Genomic DNA, 26,765 nt, shown 5'->3' on the forward strand with positions numbered 1-26,765 from the left:
AATCGACACAGTAGTTATGCTTCCGTGGGAGAGGCGATACAAGAGCGCGAAAAACAGTTAATGGTAGGTATTGCAGATGACTCAGATAAAGACCCCGCTTTGCACCATTTGCATAAGGAATTACTCGTGTATAAGACTACAAGGTACTGCTACGCATTACGTGCGATGTATTCTGGAGTAAATCACGGTCCATACCACATGGCATTCGGAGATGCTGCATGTCGTTTCTTTACCGAATGCTTTGGTTGCATTTTCGTTGTGCTGATGATCTTAAATATTATAATATCTTCTGTGGCGATGCATATGGGAATCTGGGGTCTTTGTTATCAGTTTTACATGCGCTGCCATTTTGGTGTTCGGGAAATTTTACTCCCTTTTTTATCATTAATCGTTAATGACGCAACGCTTGTACAGAAATCAGTAATACTAGTATCTAAAGAAACGGAATGGCAGATGACGTGCGTTAAGTCCAGCGACCTTTGAAAACGATTAAATTTCATATACCGTCTTCCGAAATTCCGAAATTTCTTGAGTACTCGTATGCATGAAAAGTTCTTCAGGTTCACCGGATGATAAAGGGTATTACGTTTGGGAATTTCAGCATCCAGGCTCCCGTTAAACAGAATAACATCTTCAAATGGATTAGCCCTGTAGAGGAATACCCGTGATTTTGATAACCTGCATTACTCCGATAGCCCAGAAACTATTTTACGCAACCTCTTATACTCTGTAGAACTATTCCGTAGTGTGCTAATGGAGTAGATCTTAGCAGTACCGTCCTCGGGGGCACATGCTACAAGTTATGCAGGAAGGCCCCTTGAGAAGTACTCTTGTTTTATGTGACCTATCGGTAAGAAACATCGCCCTTGCGTATTACGCAGTTTTCTTAATTAAAACTTGAAAACTCGATCGATTTTGCTTATGTTATAGCGGAGCCCCATAGTAAACTACTATAGCGATCTTGTAAACCTCTTTGAGGAATACCGGTTATGTCGATTTTCTGCGGCTTATCTCAGATTGTGGGTGTGCCGTAATGGAGCAGTGCGATTGCGATGAGGTTGGATCAGTGTTTTCCGTTTTTGGCTTTTTAATTTCGTTGATTTACCTGTAAGTTATATCGAGCAGCCTGTAGATTTGCATCAAAATTCTTCCCTGATAAAAATCAAGATTTTCTTAGGCTGTTGTAACAAATAGGTTATTACTGCTTCTATTTGGTTCTCTAGCGTCTGCCGCAGCTCAGGTCGCTCATTTTGTGGATGTATCTGTACCTGTGCTCCTTGGCGGATTAGTGATGATGTTTTTAGTTGTTGGGTTGGCGCAATAATCAATATTAACAAACCCTCGCGGACATTTTATGCAAGGAAACATGCACCAGCAACTCCAAACTTTACTTTCGTTTTTATTATTATGTAGTTAAAGCTTTCACTGTAATGTTTTTTTGTGCAGAAAAAGACAAAACAGTTGAATTACAGCAAAACAAGGTACCGCAACTGATGCCGCTTACAAAATTAATTCAAAGTATTTTTCTTCAAAATCTAATTTATGTTTTCGAAATCTGACTAATCCATCAATTCGGAATACGCGATACAAGTATGTACAGTGTACGTACATACAAGCACTTGATAAGCATGGAGCACACATATAAGCACATCAAGTGGACTTGCATCCCTAAAGACTGATCAGTTGCAGATTCGGTCAACTTCGTACATTTGTACATTTGTTTTCCTAGTCTTATTCGCTTACGGTATTCTCCTCCGGATTCCACAGTTTCCACGGATATTATTAGGTATTCAGCGACAATAAGGCTTCACCCTTTTCCTCTAACGTACCGATGACTGCTGTGCTTCACAGCTGCTGAACAAAAAGATTTCACCGCTATTCGTCAGCTAGCCCGGCATTTCCGTACGTCTGGAATAACAACCTACTGTACCCGCGCGAGTTTAAGGGACAGAAACTTGCCCCAGACCGCCCGCACTAGGCGTCGGCTTCTTTGACATCAAAGAAACCGACGTCTAGTGCGGGCAGTCCAGGGGAATTCACTGTCCCTTAAACTCGCGCGGGTACAGTACTTCCGGGTTTCTCAAGAAAGGCTCGAGGTGAGGTAATGTGATCTCCGAGTTCGTCTGCTCAAAAGCTATTAATAACTGTTAGTCCTGTTGGGATATTATTTGCACTAGGGCGCTTTCTAGTCAATTTCAGTTTAAATCATACGGGCAGGAAGTTCAACATACCTCCGGAAAGTTTCGCCAGCGTGTGTATGCAGTCTTCTATTCTCATAAATGTCGACTTCTGAGTGACGAATGTGTTACGTAATTAACGGCGGCTATCATCACTACATGCTTGTCAAGTAATCAAATAATGATCATGGTTAGATGCTTTCAGCACATCACTACGTAAACAGCGCCAGATCCGATTTTTTATTAATTACTCGTACTTACCGGAATGTGGACACGGTAGCGTGATATAATATACAGGCCTGTATGCCGTATTGTACGTTGGTCCCGATACTGTTTTCAGTTCGCCTTTTATTGTGGTGTGGTATTATGTTTGTATTACAGTACGTACAGTATTACATGTGCACTTCCATTTCCATGTCTAAAAGCAAGCAGCTATCAAAATGGTGCCCAGTCTGTAGAACCTGTAACAACATGCCTGTAAACAACATGCCTGTTGTTAAGGTTAACCGTTAACGAGACTAGACTAAACTATCGTGCATGGAATGATTAAACATGCTGCCACATTGGGATGGCATTTTCCTATCCACAAACATTCATCTAGGAATCGTATCTGTGTTAAAATTAATAAGATAATTTGATTCATTATCAACGCTGGTAAATAAACTGCATCCGCTGGTGTGAAGGTGTGCTTGACATATACGGCCTCGGGCTCCTCTCGAGCGCCAACGATCGTATTACGATTTATAGAACGCACAATTCTAGTGCAGTTTTCAGAAATTACCCGTTCTAAATAGCTCGTAATTAAACGTATTACATGCTGATGTCAATTTAGCCGTCTAATTAGTATAAATAGCCAAGCCTAGCGTGCTCATAGGATAGCCGCGGCATCTGAATATTAAGGTACCTATCGATTCTTTGACGTCAGTTATATCCTGTTAATCTTGCTTACTTGTTGATGTAGGTGGCGTAAATGTCAGTTTAATTCACAGCTCACCGGTGAAGTTCCGTATTAGTCTTACTTCAGTGGGCATAATGGAGATGTCCGGTTTCTTGTCAGCCAGATTCCGTCCATACCGCAGCTTCTCAAATTATTTTCTAACAACCAGGCATTTTCTTATTATCAAAACACACCTCGGTGGTCGTGCTCTGGGTCGTTTGGCGTTCGCACATTCATTTTTTATCACGCCGTTTATTTTGACAACAACAATTTCCAGAATTCCAGATCCAACAATGTCTGCGGTCTTATTACGTGTCCAGATCAAGGCGTAGGAGGCACGATCGGGATTGTTCAACTGTCACCATCTTCACCACGTCGCCACATCACACAGCAGCTTCCTGGAATATAAATGTCGTGGAAAGTACTTCTTGACAGTTTCAACGATGTGACAGCAGTCTCATCATCATTAATCGTGCAAAATTGCGTGATCCACACCGGCAATGCATAATCACGAGGCCTTTCTTAATTTCACCACAAATGAAACCATGCTGAATGCAACCAACTCGTCGCGTTCCCAGCCACCGCTGGGAGCTTATGATATCTGTGAAATTACCAATCTAATTCTAGCGGTACTATTTAACAGCACAATTTTACTTATCTTACTGCACCAGCCTCGCGAAGTCGCACGAAATCCGTTCCTAATTTACGTTTTGAATCTGCTAATTGCAAATCTCGTGTTTTTTATCTGCTATACACCGCTGGACCTTGCTGTGGATGATATGGCTGATTTTTCGTTTGGATTGCCGGCCTGCTCATTTTACCTATACGCACAATATTGCGTAGGTAATATCAGTATTTTCGGCCATCTACTGATCGTGATTAACCGCATCTGGGCCGTTGCCGCACCCATTCATTACAAGCAGCATCACACAGTCCGCATAACCACTATTCTGTGCGGCATCTCCTGGATTATCATGCACGTTATCATAGTTCCGGGAATCGTTTTTAACGCCACGCTCTTGTCCAAATCCAATATGCCGAAAGGTTGTGTTGTGGATGTCATCAACAGCGTTATCCTGAAGACATGGAACACTTTTGCCCAGATGGTGCTGGTAATTAGCGAGATAATTATGCTGGCTGGATGCCCTTATATCTTGCGGAAGAAGCACGGGACGCGTCAGATTGCAAAATCGGCAGACAGTGACACCAACGACGGCGCTAGTTATACCGCAAACAAAGACAGTAAGCGATACAATAATTGTGCTTAAAAATAGATGTGCACCTGCATTTCGCGGATGTGTAATGAGATTCTGTTTTTAGCAGTAGTGATGAAAGTGTACAAGAGAAAAGCTGATGAGAATAAAGAGACTTCCTGGTTGCTGCTGCTACTGACTCTTTCGGTCTTCTTCTTCTGGACCCCGAGTATGATTTGGTACATCAAACTAAGCTTTTCCTCAATTTATGATCCATATGTGACACAAGTGATTAACCTTATTTTCAACTTCCAAGCTGTTGTTGACCCTATTGTATTCACCTTGGCATTTGATAGAATACGAAAATACTTTGAATACAATCCGTGTACGGGTGGTACAGCAGCATTTACTTGGTTCAGAAATACTTTGTATCGCGTTGGGAAAAAATTAAAAAAATCAAAGACATTTTGCAGTGCAATATTTTGGATGGTGATACGTACGCTAAGGGAAAAATGTTAAACGTTTTACGGTAGGTCGTTCAAAACAACAACAACAACAACAGAATTACTCATGTATAAAACAGAAATAGTTTTCGCAGAGCAAATCGATCCCTTGATTCGATCACCACTAACCAAAGCAGCATTTAGAACGTTTACGTTTTCAAAACTGTCAACACATCGAACGGCTTGTTAGTTTTCGCACTGCAAGATGGTAAACATTTTGGTAGTAACTGAAACCATGAAGGAAGCTGTAAGAATAGGTCAAACATACTGTAGCGGCTCGATCCAGTGGGCACCACAGATTTTGTGTACGGGAAAACAGCACACATGCAGCGTTTGCATGCTCGTGCGTTCGGAAGCACAAGCAGCCAGCGCACACTGTGAAAGTGCTGATTTCGCGTACACAAACTCTGTAAGGCTACTTGATCGAGCCGCTATAATGGGCTATCAGTACGGTACATCCATGTTCGGTCAACGGTATATCCGGTATATTCGGTAGTTTCCGCGACTTGAGCGGCTGCTTAAAACCCCGCTGCAAAGCGCTGCTCTATCCCATTCACTGCTGTCACTTAGTTGTCTGTTTTGAGTTGTTTCACTGCCAGCAACCATTGCACTTGCCTGAAAACTGTTGTACAGAGCGTTTCATAAACAGGTTGTTTACTCTGTAAAACAGCGGAATCTAATATGAACCAGAAACTGAACTGAACTTCTACGATACAGCGGGGCGCTACGCCATTATTGACAAGGGCTTGCGTAACCCAAGAATATGTGCATGACCTTTGACGAAACAAGATTGATGCAACTGATGCTCCAATGATGTGCTCCTGGCTGCGTAATGTACCTAAGTGTACCTTCAGTCGCTGGCAGCTTTCTTGTGTAACATAAAATAAAATATATTTTGTTTTTTACACTCATCATTCGGCGCCCACGAACAGAACGTTTAGGATTTTACACCCCATTCATTCGATCCAAAATTTGGACGATATTTCTCCGCTCTTGCTGCTGCAATAAACCTGCATCGATAAAATAGAGTACAACAGGACAAAATAGAGTAGGCATCTTAGCAAATGTTTTTTAGCTTTCGGTGTAATTCCTTTGATTCCATAACAACTTCATGTTGTTCTGTAATATAGGGACGAACAGATATTTCTTGTTTCTGAAGGTTTGGTGAGTTCCCCAAGTAAACTTACACTGCTGCCTGAGGTCACACGGGTTCCGGTTATTATTTGACTCGACCAACAGTCGTCAGTTAAATAACAGTGGAGGACGATAAATCGTTCGTGGGCGTGTTCGAGGTTAATTACGCTACTTCAGTTGCTTCTAAGAACGAGGTTAAAATCATGAAAAGAGCAGCACGTTAGATCCACTAACAACAAATGTCGAACATAAAGCAGGCGTTCATTACAAATTATCTGATTATCATTCAGGATCTTCGTTCATTTTCACCAGTTACACAATTTTTGTTATCAAGAACGTGCTTTTGCATCCCCTTGGGCCTTGGACCACCGATTGTACGCTTTAATACAGAACTAACAGTACTGTATTATGTCCATAATTGCGGTGCCAGTGCCTTTCAAGATTAAAACGGATTATTTGCTTCAGAAGATGCAACAGACAAACTGTTCAAGACTTATAATATTTATTGTAATAAATGGATTTTCTGAGACTTATATGTACACTATACAGCCTACAGGTACACCGGTGCAGATACACCTGTACACCGGTGCAAAATTTATGTGCCCAGTCGGATTTTGCAGTCCAGCATCTTGCGAAACCGTAAAATTTAAAATAATCTGTCACGCACATCTGTTACTGCATTAGTGACGATGTATCATAAACAGATATTCCAATTCAGCCAATAATGTTACTACTTACTAGTAACATGGGCAGCGTAACCGCATGCCAGGACCAGTGGCTTTTCACAGCCATATAAAAAGAGGAAGTCACTGAGGAATTGTTGAACTCCGTACCTATCTGCATGTTTGTGGCTCTATATGGGATCTAAAATTGCCTACAATTTTCATACTTCACCAAAAGTACAGTGAATAATTGTAAAAAGCAAGCCAGTCCCGAGTGTACTGTATGCATGCGTTGCAGCGCCGCGTACATGAAAGGTAGGGCTTTTTCTGCTACGCCCTTAAAGACCAAACACGTTGCATATCTATTAACAGTACCCATGTCGGGAAGTAACTAATAACCACTTTAAGGGCAAGCAGCGCAAGTAGTAGTAAGTAATGGTAATAGCGCAAGTTAAAACTTTACGATTGGGCGTATAATGTATGACTACCGTGGCTTTCATTTTTCTGCGTTTTGAAATTGACGTTTTCTACCTAGACTGCCTGCTGGTTGTGAGAGCGGTTTAACACGTCCAGCTCAAGCTGTGATTTGCCCTTTAATCCATCTCCTTACGTGCCACAGGGCCAAACAAAGAGCCCACTCAACATCGCCGCAGGATCAAATTGTCGCCATCGTGTTCGATAAGCCACTCGGCGTGTTCATCTCCCATTTAAGGTACCCGACGTGGGTGTATCCTTCCGTAAAATGTATGGCAATACCAAGCTTCATCCGTGATGATTTTTGAAATGTCGGGTGTGAAAAATTAATCAGATCCGAGAACATCCGGGAACATCTGGAGCTGGCCATTTATTAATTCATTCGCAAAAATATTGACAGTAATTTTATTTAAAATGGCCAATAACACAAACTGCACGTTCATCCCGGTTGTTTTGCGCATCTACGACATCTGCGAATTAATTAACTTGATTTTAGCTGTTCCGTTAAATGTCGCGGTGTTAATTGTTTTATTGCGGCAGACGCGTGAATTAGGCAAAAATCCGTTTTTGACGTACGTCGTTAACCTGTTGGTAACAAATTTAATTTTTTTCGTGGCCTACGCCCCACTGGACCTCGCCGTCCAGGATTTGGAATTATTCCAATATGGTGTTACCATCTGCGTATTTTACTTATACACCCAATACGTTCTGGGGAATATTGGAATTTTCGGCCATTTATTGATCGCCATCAATCGCATCTGGGCGGTCAGCATGCCGGTGCATTACAAACAGCATCACAGCGGAAAAACCGCGATAATTTTATGTGTACTCTCGTGGGTCGCAATGCATGTAATCATACTTCCGGGGATTGTTGCCAATCAGCCGTTGTTGCGGGCGTCCAACAATGGTTGCGTGCTAAAGTGTGTGATCAACACCGGCGCGAGTGTGGTGCTGCAGACGTGGAATACCATTGCCCAAATGCTGCTGGTAATCAGTGAACTGATCATGTTAACAGCGTGTCCATACATTTTGCGCAAGAAACAGGGAACGCGACGTGTGGGATTAAAGACTGTTCGTAGTTCGCAGTTATCATCAGAGAAAAACTCTATAAATGACGGTAAGCAGCAGTTTACTTCTTATTTTGATTCTCTACAGACAGTAACAGACTGCGTAATAAGGTCAGCAAAACACCACAATTAAACAAATAAATACCAGCATAAATATTTTTAATTTTAGGTATTGATTTCTGTTATTATATGTCAGTTGTGGTTTTCTGCAGACGATGGAGCAGCTCGAAGTGGAAAAACCGTGGAGAGCAATCAAGAAACTTCGTGGCTTCTGCTCCTGCTAACTGTTTCGGTTTTTGTTTTCTGGACGCCCAGCATGGTCTGGTATCTGATGATGAGTTTTCGCTCCACATCGAATCCATACATCAGCCAAGTTGTTAATTTAGTCTATGACTTTCAAGCTGTTGTTGACCCCATTGTGTTTACCCTGGCTTTTGACAGCACTCGTACACAGGCAAAAATTGCCTTTCGAAAATTTCTGCGTTAGCAATGTGCTCTGACTATCTGTGTTACTATTTGTACGAGTAGTACTGTACTGTAATATGGACCGCTTTCGATAATATCATTCTGGCTTTTCATACGTGTAGAGAATGCTACAAATTCTGTAGTGAGTTCAGTTCCATAGTGTATTCAGTTCGTGATGCACACAATACTACAGTATCTGTGCAGTTTGGTATCTACTGTCTGATTACTGGTATACAGGGTACGGTAGCGGCTTTGGGCGTTTATCAAGAAATGATTGCTTATAGCGAATCCAAAAATTCCGTGTCGTTGTAGTTTACAGGATTAAGAGTTATTTCGGTCCGCAGTGCGTCTCAGGGTCAGCCCTTGCTTAGCAGAGCCAGCTGAACGCTGTAACGTATTAGCACATTACAATAAAATAAAATGCTGAACCTTTTAAAGATTACCTACTGAAGACAGCCGCATTTGGTGAACCACCACAATACAGCATGCTTCACGTGTGTGTGCAAACTTGAAAGGTTTACTGCAAGAAAGACACCGGAAGAATCTTTAAGCCGTTAAGGTGCACTTTGTGTTGTCATTGTTCGCCCTATACACCGGATTATATTGCAACTGCAGGGGCAACGCTTCCGTTCTGCGCCCACGCGTTGCCCTTTTTCCTTGAAACAAAAAGATTTATTAGACTGACCGTCATGCAGAACGGTGGGACTCTAGGTGCCTGCAGCCTGATAGTGCATCATCAACAAGCGAAGCGGTAGACTTGATCACATCGCATGCCGGCGCAATGCAATATGACGTTTTGCTGCTTGTACGTAATGAAGTTATATTTTCCACATTTCCCGAAACCTTAAAACAAGATTACCTTAAAAATTTGATGCCGCAAAGCTTGTTATCGTTGGTATGTCCTACAGCAAAGAATTACTATAGTTATCTCTTCAACTGAGTTTGTGCCAAACGTGATGCTGTTTTAAGTAGCAATAATTCAGTTCTCCACAAAGTATGTTCTTGTTCCATCCGATGCAGCCTACGTCAACTATGGTTAAATCTATGCCAAAATGAACATTTAATGCATCGTTTTGATGCATCATAAGTTAACTTGGTCTTCAGCCGGATCCAGGAATGAAAAATGGGCATCTTATGACGCCGTATGCTGCATGTTAATGTTCGTTGACCCGCTGTGTTCAGCTTTAATATTACAACGTGGTACTATTATTCCGTTTCACTGTGCGTTTAAGTATTGGTATTAGCCATACCGCAGTCAGTGGGTCAAGTATAATTCCACCATTTACGGTGTACCTCTTGTTGTGATGTCCCCGAAGCCGTAATATCCCAGCCTGTCAGTCAATATACGCATCAGCCTAATTGAGAAACCGCCTACGCACAGCGCGTATTAACAACGGTTTCTGGAAGATTGTAGCTAGCCAAGACTGTGTTGTGCAGAGGAAAACGTTCTTTGCATTATTGGCGTTCTTTATCAACCCAGATATCTTTCGGCGAACAAGTAAGCTTGGTTGTCTTCTTTTTCTTATAGAAATGCTGACCTACCCTACTTGTTTCCAAAATTATTGGCTTACTCATGTTACAGTACTTGTGTTAGAACGCTTTGTGAGCCGCGCGTTTGTACGGATTGCTTTTTATGAACGTAAACGTGTACGTATGTCATGATGCAGCACAAAATCAACCGGTGGAGTCCCAGACCCATTGCCTCTTTTTAATCTTGCTACGAGGCTTCCTTGTCCTAAATCCTAGTTTTATAATATTATTGAAGCAGTCATCTGTAGTTTGAATTTGAATGCAGCGATAATTATGAAATCTAATTTATGAGCAGTAGTACCTGGTTGTAACCTTTGAAACTCGTGAAATAAATACTGGACAGATTATGAAACCATTGATAATCCTCAACAATACCAACTGCTCGCATTCACTGACCAGCGCGTATGACTTATGTGAAATCCTTAATGTCGTTCTCGCGCTACTCACCTCAACGCTGTCGTCTTAATTATTCTCTTGCGCCAACACCGGGAGATTGCACGGAATCCATTTCTCATCTACATCCTCAACTTACTGATCACCAATTTAACGTATTTGGTAACGTACACGCCGATCGACCTTACGGTGAACGATATGTTCCATTTTCAGTACGGAGTGGATATCTGCTCCTTCTACCTGTACACCCAATACGCTTTGGGTAATGTTAGTATTTTTGGTCATCTGCTGATCGTTATCAACCGCATCTGGGCCGTCACCTTTCCGGTACAGTACAAATACCGGCATACCACGAAAACGGCTGTCCTCCTGTGTGCGGCGTCGTGGATCGTCCTGCACGTAATAATCGTTCCAGGGATTGTTTATAACGCTTCACTGCTTCGTGTGTCCCGTATGGCTAGCGGCTGCGTTGTTAATATCGCCAGTAGTGTGGTCCTAAAGGCGTGGAATACCTTTGCCCAGATGGTTCTGGTAATGAGCGAGGTAATCATGCTCGTCGGGTGTCCGTATATTTTGCGCAAGAAACATCGTGGTCGGCGGATTGGAAAGCTGTTCAGTGCTATTGCTCCGGAGAACATTATTTATGCCATTAGTAATGAAGGTTAGTACTCTGCAAATACACACATTTCATAGAAGTATTAATATTTAATAAAAGCTAGCATCAGCGCTTACCGGGTATAAGACTTTATAGGATTGACCATGCCATCGATTTTGATTTGAAATGCCGTCGAAACCTTAGGGCTTACATAATTTCTGCTGCTTATTACTAAGAACAGTTTTTTGCCGTTATTATTTGTAACGAACGTGGCAGCTGTAGACTGATTATCGGCATTTATCGCAATTATCCGCCGTGAAAATAAGTTACGGTCGCCGTCAAAATACGAGGGGTAAGAATTTCGGCACACCAATTAACGCTGCATACGTACTATTTTTTATAGGCGTTATTCCTAGCCGAAACGGAACACGGTTTGATGATAACTACGAGACGTCGTGGCTGTTACTGCTTCTGACGGTGTCGGTCTTCATCTTCTGGACACCAAGCATGATCTGGTACATCAAACTGAGCTTCTCGGCGACGTATGACCCTTATGCTACCCAAGTAATTAATTTGATTTTCAATTTTCAAGCTGTTATTGACCCCATCGTCTTTACTCTGGCTCTGTACAATATGCGGAAGTATGTGATATTTTGTTAAAATGTTTACTGCATACCAGTCCTGTGCAACTCAGAGAGCGCTGTCGAGTCTCGAGTTATACGGACGAAAGCAATGGAAAACATCAGTAACTGAAAACAGCGAACGCACAAGCAATGGAAATTAAGTAATAATGCACAAAAGTGCGGAAGCTAAAAAATCTGTGTTACACAATATTAACTGTATTTTGTCAATAAACTAAAAAATTAGATTTTAACAGCTATTAAAATTCAATAGCTTTTTTTCGTAGTTTGTGCTAGTGCGTCTGTACTAGCGTAATCTGTGGTCTGTTTTTTTATCTATTAAACAATTTTTGTAGTCTGTACTAGTGCGACGATGCGTGGTACAATACGTAACATGATTAACATGTTAATCACATTTAATGCATGAAACTGAAATGCCAAAAAAGCAACATGCGAATACGCAAACTGGATTTTTAAAATCCCGAGCCGAACATAATTTCGGTTAACGTTATTAAAATGATGAGGAGATATACGGATGGTGAGGTGATATAGGGCTGGATATCATGCAATCCTGCCAGGTGGAAGACGTACTTTTGAAATGCACTGCGGCACATTGGATTTGGCGCCCTGTGGAGAAATTGACTAGAGTGGTCTAGAGAAATTGTGGTCTAGAGTGGAGAAATTGACTGTTCCGGCGCGCCTTGTGACAAACAATACCACGTTTCTTTCTATCAGACGTGGTAGAATGCTGCTCCGTTGAAGCACCTTTGATGAGTCTATCGTTCTGCTCCAGGAGATATTTATGAACGAACATTGTTCTCAATATTCTACACAGACTCTGTACAGTGAAAATTTGGTGGCATGAAACCACAATTTTGTTGTGCGACTTCAGGAAAAGTTACTAGGTGTAAACGTCGCGGTGGATTTGTTGCACGTGAGTGATTATTAATGGCAGTGCGCCCGTGCAGATCTGGAATTTATTAAGCCAGCGAATGATATGTAGAAACAATTGGCGGTACAGTATTACTGTGCAGGCTTTGCTGCGGCTTTTGGATGTAAAAGAAGTCCAGAAAGTGGTGGAGCTTTTCTTGACAGAGCGGACTCGAATCGGTCTTATGGTCAGCTGTTACATCAGCCGCATCGGCGTTTGAGACATCGACAGTAACTTCTCTTTCACTGCATGCAGCCGTTGCGGTATCGGGTGATGTTCTTGTATATTAAACGTTATCGGCCACTTCTAGAATTTTAGTATGAACGCCGTATAGAAACAAACGGCAGCGGAAACCACTGATCACAGAAACGCGGAAGGCGAATGCGTAGCTGCGTTGTAAATCTGGTTCGCTGTTCCTTAATTCCACATCTCCAGTGCTCAATATTTTAATGAGCGGTATTTCGTAGCACGCCGAATTGCGATCAGATAGCAATTGCGTCGAGCCTGGTGGAAACAATGCAATAACACACGGCATGTAGAGTAGGTGTGATACAATGGAGGTCTTCGCTGTATGTACATACAGCCTGATACAGGTAAATACGTCCAATGCGGCAGTGAATCTGCCATATGCAGATATATGCATACTGTCATAGTGTAGTTGGTATCTCATTTTCCGCACCTCATTAGGCGTTTATACATGTCCGAATATTGAAATTACACTGCTAGAGCATCCCAAATGAGACCAATTGCAATGACTTTTGAGGGTTCATAGATCTGGATAGGTCCAAAAAAGTAATACATGTACTGTAGCCGAAACCGTAGCTGTAAAGTGTATTTGTATACTCGAGATTGTTCAGCTCTTAATTTCTTGCTTTTAGTTGCTTGACAGTACGTATTCTGAGTTCTCACCGTATTGTTAATCGACAGCGGGCGAAACAAAATTAACTGGACACACTGACGTAACTGGCAACGTAGAACACCAGATCAGAATAATTATGTAAAACTGTACAATGTATATATGTGCACAGCGTAGGAAAAGCATCAAAATGTCATAAATTTGTCAGTACGAGTACAACGAGCTTGAAAGTTATCCTTTTAATTGATATATATACATGGTAACAAGTAATAGCACTGAATGTCAATGACTGTTACTGCAAACACGAGCTGTATTGTAATTGTACAATTAAGTTTGACCGGTAAATTTCTTGTGAACGAGATCACGTTGATTAGTTACGCACGTTCCAGCTCGGCAAGGTATAGATAAACACTTTCTGACTGCTTGCCGCACATCCTGCAGACACACCGCAAATAGGACGGGATCGATAAGCGCCTGCACCGGATACAACGCCCAGAACATCTTACGCATCCATTCCGGCGCCGCACGTCCAGTAAAAATCGTGACAGTGGCTGAGACATTATTTGGCAGCCAGCACACCGTAACGCTCATCGTCATCGCGGTCAACACCAAAAATCCGCGGTCCAGCTCCCGGTGACGGCTGCGAAACAAACTTTGATTGCGCGATGATACCGACGGCACCACATCGCGACCTTTCTCCACACCGGTACGGATCTTCTTGTACACAAACACCGGGTAGGATCCAATGACGAACGCGGTCGGAATCAGGTAAACGACAATTAAGACCACCAGGGTCCATGTGCGATGAGTTCCAGGATCAAGGTCACACCCGCCTTCATCCACACGGCCTTTACTGGGCAAATCAAGAAGCAGCGGCGGTAAGGTCACCAGGTGGATGATCGCCCAGATGGATAAGCACACAATTACCGCGAAATTCCTGGAGTGGTATTCGCGGTAGGAGAATGGATGGAACACCGCCCACAGCCGGTTGAAAGTGATGAGGAAGTGGGACATATTCGTTCCGCCGGTGAAGACGAAATTCCCGTACAATAACACCACACACGCGGCCGGTCCCATCCACCACGTGGCGTACCAGTCATTTAAGATCTGCAGGACGTTAACGAAGACGTCGTAACAAAGGATGTTGGACGTACATAGACTCATGACGTAGATGTTGAAGGGGGTGTGCAGATGGCGGTTGCATAAGAGAATACCTAGAACAAAACCGTTGGTGGCCAGGACACCGATGAGGGCGATGATATCCACGGATACGTAGAAGATGTTGCGGTTGGGCGAAAAGATGGCATCGTCGGTATCGTTGAGTGTGGTGTTGATGGTGATTACGATGCGTCCGATAATGACGGTACGGTTGTTGCGCTCCATTAAAACTGATGCGGCAAAAACGACGCCGAAACTGAAGACGAAATTTTAATAATGTTTTCGCCTATTAATGTACAGCTTTTGTCGGCTATCCCCATAAATAAAGAAATTCCTATACTAAGTTCGCAAAGCTTTACGGGAAAAGAATTTGTTGACTTTATGTTTTGCAGAAATGCTTCGCACCGATAAAACGTGCCATGCGTTATACTTTACGCAGTACTCTGTAGAACATAGGTTAAGCAGAAATTCTTGAACAGCCTGTTTTTATGGATTGAAAAATTCGAGGTTGTGCCAGTCTGGCAACCCCATCGATGCCCCTACTATAACGTCGGCTGTGTTAAGGTACTCAGGAATATGGATTGCCTTACTGACAGTCTTATTGTCGTTTCTTGCTACAGAGTACAGACTAACAATTGCACCGTAATCAGATATACCGCTTGTCAGCGGAAGGACATGGATCGCTTAAAAAAATTGAATGTTCTGGTAAAAACACGTACGAAATTCAGCAGCTGTCAAGTTAACGGTGCTGCATCGTACTCGGAAGTACTGTGTATTCGAATGTCCAGCGGAGTGAGCGGACTGCCTTGACAGCCGGAAGTGTATTTCAAGAAGAAGTGGTATACGTAGACAGAAGTGTGCTGGCTGTGTTTGTTTGTACAAGAAGTGTTGCCTCAACGCCCGGGGTACAGTACAGATTTACATAAATGTCGTTTTAATACGAAGAAAACGAACACGATCGCGCATTTCATTGTAAAATATGCTCAATTATTGTACAAAATACTTGTAACTATGACTTGTGCTCGAGCTGGCGGCTGTGTACTCAGTAAACAATAAATTCAAAGACGAACAACCGTAATTTGCGTACTAAAATGTGTAGTAGCCAGTAAAAAAGAAAATGTATGGTCCGCAATCACAGTTAAAAATAAACAAAAAAACACAGAAAATAAAATGTGTATTTAAACAAAAGTAAATTTAGTAAATTTATTTAACTGCTCGCTATTGTGAAATATATTTAATACCATTTGAACAATCGTATTTTTATAAACTGTCAGGTTTTTTTTACGTTATCGTCGATAGTTTTGCCATTCCGACATGCGAAATGTCAGGTAATGAATGGGATGTGTCCGCATTCCCTTATGATTTAAAGCTGCATCAGCAATAACCTGCACGATAATGCCGGGAAATACCGTCATATCCAGATATGCATCGGGATAGACATTGTTTGCTTTGCGCAGATGGTCCGTCTCCCCAAAGTGCCGGAACTTATGTACTGGTGTAAAATGTTGCTGAATATCAAATGGCGATTATTATGCCGATCTGAGATCATGTCAAGGTCCTTACCCGAAACATCCTTCTACTGCATATAAAGTAGTTTGCCTGTATGTAAACAACGCACTGCAAGCGACTGCAGTAATGTTTGTCTCAATTATGAAACCTTCCATTTATCACGTTTTTGGAGGCACTTTCCATAACCTAACCTTGAACCAATATTTTAACAATCAGTTTAATTTAACGGACTAGAAGTTTAATATTAATTTACTGTTTGGATATTGCCTCCCAACATACGTACGCCGTGGTACGAGTTTCAGGAAAATGGCGCTTGTCGGTATCGATACATTTGATTCGGGTATGTGTTGAGACACTCTTTGCTTTTGTCAACTATATATTACAAATATATGGTACCACTATTTTCCTAACAGACTTGATCTGCAGCAGCTTTCAGTAAATTAGTGAAGTGCTTTTTTGCTTTGACTTTAATTCAGGCTGCCAGTTATAACGAACAATTTTCAGTAGTCAGTAATCGTTCGACAGCTGTTTTCCACAAACAATCACAAATTTCTTAGTTTGATCAAATTTAATTCTTATGGCTTTCCGTTAGGTTCATTGTCGTCCAGCTTTATGGATAACCAGACCGCGCGGCAAAATATATCCAGCGTTGAGGAAGCCAGTAGCATTTCCATGTGGGCGGACCTTTCGTTGAGTATCGCCGTGTTAATTACCAACCTGCCAGTTTTACTGATTTTCTTGATATCAAAACCGCTGCAGACGCCATTTGCAGTCTACATCATTTTTCTCTTAGTCTTCAATCTGCTCACCTACTGCGTTGTGGTCAACCCGATAGAAATATCCAGCGACGCCATCTCCAGCGCTTGGGCTTTAAATATGCCGGCGTGTATTGTCAACATTTACGGGAACTGGGTCATCACGGGAATGTCATCCTATGCGCATCTCTTAATCGCTGTCAACCGTGTGTGGGCCATAGTGTCACCGGTATCCTACCGAAATCGGCATACAAAACGATTAGCGATTACTTTTTGCTGCGGTGTCTTAAGTGCACTGCACGTACTCTGTCTGCCGAATATTTTGTACAATCAGTTGACGTATTATCCCGGGTCGAATCCTTGTGGACTGGATGACACCAACCCGGCGCAAGCCATCTGGATTTTTGCTAATTTCTTCCTGGTCTTCGATATACCGGTTATTGCGGTGGTGGGAGTGTGTCCATTTATATTGTACAAAACCATTCGGCATCGGAAGGATCCTTTAAAGAATCTGAAAAATGATGGAGCGAGTAATTTTAGCGGGATACGAGGTGGAAAAGGAGAATCATCACGGGCGCTCTTTACCTTAACGGTTATGACCACAAGTCTTCTTATCTCGTGGGGACCGAATCAGTTGTACTGGACCATTAATTTTTTCCATCATTTGGAGCGACCATCTTGGCTGTATTTGGATCAGCTGTATAGCATTCAGGCGGTGGTGGATCCTGTAATTTTTGCATTATGTCTGCCGAATGTCCGTACATTTATATTGCGCGTTATAAACCGCGCGACCAAATAGATATACATTTGTTCGTCCCAAGGTTTTTTTGCAATTTGCTTGCACTTGTCCGATCGAACAAAATTTGTTTTCACGCTATTCTGTAGAAACTCCTGGGTAAAATAACTCGAAGATTTTACGAATCATCATAGTCATTTGAATAACGAATTTTAGGCGTTAAAAAGTCTTGACAGTTAATGGCTGATAAATTGTTCCACAAACTCATATCCTCGTATCTCCATGGACGTATACATTACCGATAATAATAATAATATTTCCAAGTTTTTCGTCGGCAAAGATAACGGTGCAAGAATGCATTCCAACGGCAGGCTGATATCTTTGCTCGTTCAAGCCCAAATACACGGTGCTACCTGTCAGCAGGTCACGACGAGAATTAGCTATCATAGCCTATCAATAATAATCTGAGACACGCACTTTTCTATTATACAGGTAGGTAGCACTTAAAACAGTGTTTGCTAATCTGTACAGATAAGCAGCTAAAGTTAAGTTTGGAACTCCTCGAACAAATCGTGCACTGCACTGTCGTAAACACACGATTTGACCGACTCGGGTCTTAATGAGATTAGAAAATGCTACATCGTACCCGACTAACCTAAAAAGCGAACATACAGTAGTTAGTAACTCCTTTACTTTTGCAGGAGGAGAAAATCTTAATAATATATTGTTCCTTCTATCAGCCTCTTTGCCAGTTATCCAATAACCAGCACCGACAACTGCCACTTTTTTCGATTTGATATCATTTATGTTCCATCGGTGTTGAAAATTTGTTTTTGCTTTGTGAGTACAGAGTAGATGATCTACCACTGTAAGACGATGAACCCTAACGCTCAAGCTATCGAATCAGTTTGGGGATGGCAGGGGCAACAATCCACCATTGCCAATAGAGCCAGACACATTTTCGGGAAGGACATTTTAAGCGACGTCACCTTCCGGATCCAGCAACCCAATAGCCCCGTTGTGGACATCAAAGCGCATAAGTGAGATCACGGTTGGAGTTAAGACGTAGTATTTTACATAACCACCCAGAAGTATTGTGAGAAAAGTGTTCATAATTACTGACAGCGTACTTGATCTTTACAGATTTCTGTTAGCCATGGGCAGTGCGGTGTTCGAAACGATGTTTTATGGTACAGTTAAAGAGACCAAAAATATCGTTAAAATCACTGACATGGATCCAGAGACATTTAGAATTGTTTTAAGGTAGAGGTTACTTCAGTTACGTTTACTTCAATTGCGGCAATTACATACTGTACGCTTACTTCTGAAGAGGATTTATCTACAATATCTGCATGTGTATGTTGCTGTGTATCTTATAGATACATCTATTATGACCAGATTGGCCCGTTCAACAAATTAACCGCATTCTCTGCTCTTTATGCCGCGAAAAAATACGGCATCCCAATTTTGAAAAACGCCTGCGATCAGTACTTGAGACAAAATATAGCTGCCGATAATTGTCTGGCTTGGTTTGTTCAGGTATTATTTGCTGATGGAATTAAAGTAAAATTATGAACTGTCCAGAGTGTACATACTACATAGCACAAAACTGAGGTACTGATGTATGCAGACAATTTTAATAATCAACAAATTCCAGTCATATGTGCCATATCCAGCCGACTCAGACTGGAATAGTATATTTAACTTCAATATTTGATTGAATCGTGGATGGTCCAGTTTACCTTTTACCGTATATGCTGTCCGTAATATTTCACCTAGGCAAGGCTGTATGATGAAACCAACTTGGAGAAGTTCTGTTTGGAAAAAATTGATGTATGGGGAGCATCTGTACTGCATTCCGCAGATTTTTTGGAAATTGACCGGGAGGTTTTGTCAGTAATCTTACGTCGCGACACTTTAAAGGTCAAAGAGGTGGATGTATACAATGCAGTTATGAAGTATGTACGACGTGGAGAGATTTGAAATGTGCGTTTTATTGTAACTTAACCTGGAACTGTAATCAAGGCTAATAAAACTTGAAATTTTTAGATGGGTGAAGCATCAGTGTGAACAGCAAAAAATCGATTTTACTGGAGCCAACCAGCGGTCGGTTTTGGGGGATGCACTCTTCCTAATAAGATTTCCTACGATGACTTCCGAGGAGGTTGCTACTGGACCCGCCAAGGTTTACTGCATTATTTAATTTTCGACTACTCAGGATTTGATCAGCTTATCAAGTTCAACTAAATGACTTGCGCAATACCAAAATGAGTTATTTTTAAAGTTTTAACATTAGACAGTTATAACTGTGTATAATTTTGGGCAACACTAACCAACTGACCTTTAAGTTACCATTGATTTAATTGTCGGTCCGACGGACCGGATGTATCTGAGAGAGTACACTACTCTAGTCCTGTCTGATGTACTTCCGTTCCGTTAGACGGGAAGTCAATAGTTTGTCATGGAGAATGATTTTTTTCAATTAATTTTTATGCCGCTTATATGGTTTGCAGTCGGGCGCGTTACTGGCAGAAGAAATCAGTCAGCTTTTTCAGTTTTGGTTCGCCAAGATTGCGCTTCCAGAGAAGTTCATCCATCGAATGAGACATGGCAACGAGACAGAAGTGGCTATTTCTAGGTTTGATAGTACGAATAGCATGGAAAATTGGACGTACATGGCTGGGTTTCCCGATGTGATAAGGTACATACAGATCTTCTGAATAGGGGAAATTCCATTTCGCGTTATAAACACCTTGGCTGTAGGCACTGCTCTAATTGTCCGCCCAGAGTTTCGCGGCTTGGTTGCACATATAGCGTCTATGCAGCCGTATGGTAGTGCTCCGGGCAGATGACTGCATGGAGCAGAACGGGGAAGGTGTGTAGGGCGATACTGAGTTCGCCCTGCATACGTGCATCAGAAACCAAGTTATCAACAGATTAATATCTTTTGGATTTTGTGCAGGTTCTCTGTCACATCCATTCTGAAGATTCACAATGCAAATTTAGTAAGATGTCGTACAACAGTTATTTTACGCACATAAGTACATAGATTGCGAAGCCTATCTCACCACTCAGGGATAATTTTTTGTGATCAAAGGGCGGCCCGACGGCGACAATTAACTTGGTTGCTATTGGTTTGTTTATCCAAAATCCACTTCCTGCCGGCGTTGCGTGCACTGCCGCTATCAAAATATACGAATATGAAAGAGTAAGCGTTCGTGGATATTATAGAGACCAGCCACGGGAACTAGAAAGCTTCCGACAAATATGGAATATTCCCGGTCATACGAATTCAACTACTGCAAAATTTAAATTTGGCTCAGCCTTTCCAGTAATGCCCGAAAAACAATATGCCCTCTCGCTGGAAATTAAAGTAAGCGAGTTATTCAGCAAAGGCACTAAATGATGTCAAACTATGGGCAAGGATGAGAAAGTTTATATTGAATTGAAGGGCATGCAACAATCGGTCTATGGTACAACCGGGAAATCAACTGTGACCACTTCTTCTGGGAATTGTGCACTATCTGTACAATTCTTCGACACTCTAGATCCAGAATGTATGCATAATGCAAGTCATACAAAATACAGTCATTTATTTAACATGCACATTACCTGATGGTTAGTTGCATTTCTGCAGAATACATGCTAAAAATCGGAATGTGAATGCTTGTAGATGACCGCCAACGAAATAGCAGCATGCACGGATATTACTCCAATCAAAGACAAATTGGCTATAATCCAAAAAATGGAAGTAGTACGTGCGGGACAACAAGTGCTACTAACGGACAATTTCCTCAACTTTACTTTACAGTAGAAGAACCAGCGGCGTAAAGACCATTAATTTGTTCGGCAAGGGTTGAGGTGCGCCGAAGTGAACCTTTCAGTGTTCAAATAACGCCAAGTTCCTAAGCACATCCGGCACATAAAGGTTGAATTAGCAGTTCTATGTGCAACAATTAATGAATAGTCTACATGTATGATTACAGAAAGTAAATTAAATACGATTGCTTAATTAGCTTCTAGCGAGAAACAGAAAAGACATCCAATTACAGTACACAGAACACAATTTCGACTAACCGCATGCAGTACCATTTTGGGCGTACTATTATTACTTATTGCATAATTTTACTTATTACTTACTCTTATTATCTGAACTTATAACTCGTACATTTATTGCACGCAGCCCCTTTCCAGCTAATGTGGCATACTGCGCTGTAGTGTCTCAAAAAACATGCTCTATCACTCCAAAGTCCAAACTACGGTAAGTGTAATAGTCATAAAACGCCACAAACTGCAAGGCTAAAATAACCTTAATTAAATATAACTTCAAAATTTTGAGCGCATGGAGCATCGTGTTATGGTACAACTGGGAAGCCATCAGAAACCATCTTCGGCGAACTGCTCACTCATAGTGCAGTTCTTCGATGCCCATGATCCAAATGTACTCATACTGATATCAGTTTTATTAGATTAATAAAACAAATGCACTAACTCACTAGCGCATGGTAAAAATCGTTATTTTTTTGTTTTTTAGACGAGCACCAGCAGATTAGCAATAATAACATCTACGGGGATGGTTATGGTAATTACAGACAAACTGTCTACTTATAATACAAGCGGAACAACAACTACTGCTAGCGCACAATTTTCCTCACTTTTATTTCGAAGTACCTTAACACGCTATGCCATCGTAACCGCTACAGCTGTGGGAGCCGAACAGAACGTTATTACCTGTCTTTCTCGTGCACTGAATTTTTTTTATTATTCTTCCAGATGAAATAAAGTCATCGCTCCTTTTTCTTCCCTTTCGATATACAGAGTAGAATACCTTTAGACTTCAGTACTTGCATGCTCGCACAGAGTTCAGTGCTTCTCTGCGCAGATGGCAAAGTACCGTGCTTACACAAAACGCGGCGTATCATCATATTATATGTACGTACCGATGAGCAGTGATATAATGGTATAGTAAAACCTGCGTACTTGGAACACCTGCGGTTCCAAATTTTTCGTTCAATGTAGACGCCTGTTCAATGTACAGAACAGCTGCGCCCAGGGGGACCGCCCTTGGAAACAGTGCTTTAGCGCTCTAAAGCTGCCCCTGAGGGCGAACAGGCGCCGCCTCAAGGGGGACAGCCCCGCTAGCAAGCCTTGTTTACGCTATTTTCGCGCATAACAAATCAAAATCTGTAGGCATTCGCTATTTACAACTTTGACACCAGTGAACTCTGGTCCGTTAAGGGCTGTTTTTGTGTTTTTTCGCTGTCGAAACCAGATTCCGGCGCTTTGTTCATTTTCAAAAGGTCTAAATATTAGTAAATAATTAGATTCGTTCCAGCTAATTTGTTCAATGTTCACTTTAGGGAAGTGTTCAATATACGCGAGGTCCCCCCTGTGTTATAGTCTACGAGACGCGCCGGTTCCGTATTCCGTAATGACCGTTCAATATACACCAGTGTTCAATTTACGCGAGTGTTCAAAGTCAGAGGTTTTACTGTATGTGCTTTCGCTTGCACTCCTGCACTATCAGGTGATTTTACACGGGCTGACGGACACCTCCTAATAGGCAATAATGGTTCCTTGCTGATTCCTGTGATTTTTTGTGCGTCCTATTTTTCGATCAGTTTAAATAAAGTGTTGTAAATCTGCATGCAGAAGTGATTCAGTTTCTCAGCATCGTTCTGAAGAGAATCGGGAAGCCAATTTTGTTTTCGCACTTTGGCAACCATTGCGTTACGATGGACCCTAATGCTCAACCTGTGGAGCCCATTTGGGGATGGTAGAGTCAGCAGTCCACGATAGCCAACAGAACCAAGCACATTTTCGGGAAGGATATTTTGAGCGATGTCACTTTCCGGATCCAGCAACCCAACAGTCCTAAAGTCGACATTAAAGCACACAAGTAAGCTACTGCGGTGTTTCGAAGGAAATTCAGTTAACTAACAGCTGAGTAGTTTAGAGAAAAACTAAGATTATTAGCTGATATGATGTTCAAACGTTTATGATAAAAGTAAAACGAATGCTGCTTATCAACAAGTTACAAGCCCGAAGAAAGCACATTTTGTCGCAAGTACTGCTCGCAAGCGTCCTTCTCGTCCTTCAGATGCGGGATACCATACTTTTTCGCGGCATAAAGAGTCGAAAATGCGGTGGATTTGTTGAAGGGTCCAATTTGATCGTAATAAGTGTACCTACCAGGTTGTACAACATTGTTAACGTAGATCACATGTCGCCTTGCGCTTGCAGTAACCGTGTAGCGCATGTACAATACAGCAGTCAGGGTAAGCGCGCTTTACCTTAAAACGATTTCGAACGTCTCTGAGTCCATGTCAGTAATTTTAACGACGTTCGTAGTTTCCTTCATAGTGCCGTAGAACATCGTTTCAAAAACCGCACTGCCCATGGACAAGAGAAATCTGCAAAATCTCGTGTTTTAAGAAACATAATTGTCTGGCTTGGTTTATTCAGGTGAGTAGTTTTCACTTAATGGATTGGTTTGTTTTGAATACTTTGTTTTGGTTAGCAAATGGTTCAGTACTTCAAAGTATACTCTGTAATACTAACTTGCAAACTGCTTAAGAGTAGCCAAGATCTTAATACGTGGGTGATTCGTTGTTCAAAAAGAGTGAACACGGTCCGTTGTTCAGAAAAGTCGAAGTACTGTACGTAATCGTATTCCTGCTCTTAGTCGGCGCTAGATTCGTATTCTTTAAGTTGTTTGAATCATAGATGTTCGGCATTGCGATATAAAATTATCTGTGCATGGTTGTATCTAGGCGCGGCTGTACGGCGAAACCAGCTTGGAAAACTTTTGCTTGGAGAAGATTGATTTATGGGCAGCATCCGTACTGCATTCCGCCGATTTCCTGGAAATTGACTTGGAGGTGTTGCAAATCATTTTACGTCGCGACACTCTAAAGGTCAAAGAGGTGGATGTGTGCAATGCCGTTACGAAGTATGTACAGCATTATCTTCCTATTCATGCAGGCGTTGACAGTAACTCTAGCCGTTCGTTTTGGCGTGGTTACCTACTGACTAGATCTTGCTTGTTAGCGTTTCTAACTGAACCTCTTGAAGACAAAATCGGCAAATTTGTACATTTTCTGCAAATTCGACAAATCATTCCGTAGATTTCGAGAAATTTGTAAGTTTTCTGCAAATTCTAGATGGGCCAAGCATCGATGTGAGCAGGATAAACTTGATCCTACCGGAGCCAACCAGCGGTCGGTTTTAGGGGATGCTCTGTTTCTGATACGATTCCCTGTTATGACGCCCGAAGATGTTGCAAGTGGACCCCTCAAGATTCCAGATATCTAGCGTGTCTATTATGTTTAGCGATTAACCATTTCTTCAATTCATTACTTATATGGCTTGCACATTATGTAATGCCCATTTTTAAGGTTTTTGATGACCAGTCAATATAACAGCGAACAATCTAAAATGCTTGAGTTCAACAGAAAGTCAGCTTACTCATTCGTTCTAATTTATGATGTTCATTTACGTACTTTGCAGTCGGGCTTGTTACTGGACAAAGAAAGTAGTCAGCTTTTTCAGTACTAGTTCGCCAAAGCACCATTGCCCCAGAAATTCAGAAGCAGCCTACGAGTCGGGAGCCACACAGAGGTGATGATCTCCAGGTTGGGCAGCACCACCAGCAGCTCGGCAGCACATCTTGGGAGTACAGAGCCGGTTATCCCGATGTCATCAAGTATTTACTATCTCGTATACAACCGACAGAAGCAAAGCACTGACAGCCCATTCTGATCTTTTTAGGTTTTCTGTCACCTCCACCCCAAAATCACACAATGCAGACTCGGTACAGCTTTAGCTTAATACATGCACTTGTACATATACCTGTTTTTAATGATTGGTTGACTAGATAGCGAAGGTTGTTTAATCACTAATGGACAACAAATTTTATATACTTACAGAGTGTGACGTCGATTAACCTGGCTGCTGTTGGTTTTTTTCGTGCAAAATCCACTTCCTACCGGCGATGTGTGTACTGCAACCATCAGAATTTATGTTTATGAAAATGACAAAATTCGTGGATATTACAAAGACCAGCCAAAAGAACTGGAAGATTTTCGCCAAACGTGGACCATTCCCCACCACATAAACTCAACCACTGCTAAAATCGAGCTGAAACAAGCCTTTCCGGTAGTACCCAGTACGCCTTACAACTGCAGATTGCAGTAAGTGGATAGTAGAAACTGATGTGCAACTTGCAAGCATGGGCGTGGTAAAATTAATATTGATGTTGAATTGATTATAGGGCATGCAACAGTCTTGTTTTGGTACCAACGGGAGAGGTGGAGTAACCGCGTCTGCTGCAGATTGTTCGCTCTTGGTGCAGTTCTCCGATGGTCTGGATCCAGAATGTAAGCATGCTGCAAAAGGGTGTTATTAATGTTTTGTGCAGCTTTAATGGTTGGTTGTGCATGCTGACAATCGGAATTTTTATATTTTAGATGAACGCAGACAAAATAATGCCGGATACTCTTGTAACAGAGACCTGGCTATAACGAAGCGCTCCGAAGCTATGAATGCGGGACCACAACTGTTACTAGAGGACAGTTTCCTCAGCTCTATTTCGAAGTGGCCTAACCATTTGGCATCAAGAGTGTTTGCACCGGATTTTGTAGATACGTTCTGTATAAGCTCAAGGTTCACGCTGATGTTTTGCTGCATCCTTGTGTTATTCTTTTCGTCCTTTGAACTCCTTTCGTATCGCTAAATTTCGGTTTTCGAACTGTTGCGGAAAATAGGTGCTTCATTCGTTTTAAAAGTGCGATTACGCGTAAACTGAATAAAACCCTCTGTTCATTTTTAATGGGGCTATCTGAAGAGCGACAAGTATAATGTATGACAAAAAGAAGTTTATGGCTCGTTTAGCACATACTGCGCAGACAAGCGCTTCTCTGTTCGAGCCCAGTGCTGGCGCCTGGCGATTGTGATGCGAACCGGTTTTCCTCTTTCAGACTGTTCTCCGTTGATGAATGTTGCAGTGTTCGTTCTCCGTATTGTAATTTGGTTTTATAAAGTGTATTAACGTGCGCTTTCTTGCACATTG

The 26,765-nt window shown here is 41.9% G+C and overlaps 4 protein-coding genes and 1 long non-coding RNA gene across 9 annotated transcripts; 3 read left to right on the forward strand and 2 right to left on the reverse strand.

Annotated features, from left to right (window-relative positions):
• The first annotated feature begins 3,614 nt into the window (after positions 1-3,614).
• Positions 3,615-4,800, forward strand: LOC129586491 (mas-related G-protein coupled receptor member A4-like). Its single transcript, XM_055479753.1, has 3 exons — positions 3,615-4,356; positions 4,435-4,701; positions 4,781-4,800. Exons 1-3 carry the CDS (start codon positions 3,615-3,617, stop codon positions 4,798-4,800), a joined length of 1,029 nt encoding a protein of 342 aa, XP_055335728.1.
• A 9,064-nt stretch (positions 4,801-13,864) lies between these two features.
• On the reverse strand, positions 13,865-14,920 carry LOC129586492 (5-hydroxytryptamine receptor 1D-like). Its single transcript, XM_055479754.1, has one exon. The coding sequence runs from the start codon at positions 14,918-14,920 to the stop codon at positions 13,865-13,867; it is 1,056 nt and encodes a 351-aa protein (XP_055335729.1).
• A 1,769-nt stretch (positions 14,921-16,689) lies between these two features.
• Positions 16,690-18,061, reverse strand: LOC129586640 (uncharacterized). The gene is made up of 3 exons (XR_008690163.1): positions 17,545-18,061; positions 17,265-17,470; positions 16,690-17,193 (listed from the first exon to the last, which is right to left on the reverse strand). It is a non-coding gene; the product is annotated as an uncharacterized LOC129586640 (long non-coding RNA).
• A 234-nt stretch (positions 18,062-18,295) lies between these two features.
• On the forward strand, positions 18,296-26,488 carry LOC129586514 (BTB/POZ domain-containing protein 2-like). Of its 5 annotated transcripts, none has more exons than XM_055479788.1 (18): positions 18,296-18,735; positions 18,839-18,958; positions 19,075-19,234; positions 19,475-19,653; positions 19,745-19,880; positions 20,209-20,396; positions 20,658-20,700; positions 20,793-21,068; positions 21,147-21,252; positions 21,369-23,594; positions 23,796-23,973; positions 24,047-24,160; positions 24,469-24,647; positions 24,859-25,400; positions 25,466-25,508; positions 25,624-25,887; positions 25,968-26,073; positions 26,164-26,488. In XM_055479788.1, the coding sequence occupies exons 1-10, from the start codon at positions 18,551-18,553 to the stop codon at positions 21,524-21,526; spliced, it is 1,551 nt and encodes a 516-aa protein (XP_055335763.1). In that variant the 5' UTR covers positions 18,296-18,550; the 3' UTR covers positions 21,527-23,594; positions 23,796-23,973; positions 24,047-24,160; positions 24,469-24,647; positions 24,859-25,400; positions 25,466-25,508; positions 25,624-25,887; positions 25,968-26,073; positions 26,164-26,488. The 5 variants fall into 5 exon arrangements, with proteins under 5 accessions (XP_055335763.1, XP_055335765.1, XP_055335762.1 ...); XM_055479790.1 differs by having other exon boundaries at positions 18,296-18,535; positions 18,617-18,735; positions 23,796-24,160; XM_055479787.1 differs by having other exon boundaries at positions 23,796-24,160.
• On the forward strand, positions 24,219-25,009 carry LOC129586493 (BTB/POZ domain-containing protein 2-like). Its single transcript, XM_055479755.1, has 3 exons — positions 24,219-24,236; positions 24,469-24,647; positions 24,859-25,009. Exons 1-3 carry the CDS (start codon positions 24,219-24,221, stop codon positions 25,007-25,009), a joined length of 348 nt encoding a protein of 115 aa, XP_055335730.1.
• Positions 26,489-26,765: the final 277 nt, after the last annotated feature.

This window comes from Paramacrobiotus metropolitanus, unplaced genomic scaffold (genome assembly GCF_019649055.1).
Source record: "Paramacrobiotus metropolitanus isolate TYO unplaced genomic scaffold, Prichtersi_v1.0 Parri_scaffold0000021, whole genome shotgun sequence".
NCBI classification, from domain to species: domain Eukaryota; kingdom Metazoa; phylum Tardigrada; class Eutardigrada; order Parachela; family Macrobiotidae; genus Paramacrobiotus; species Paramacrobiotus metropolitanus.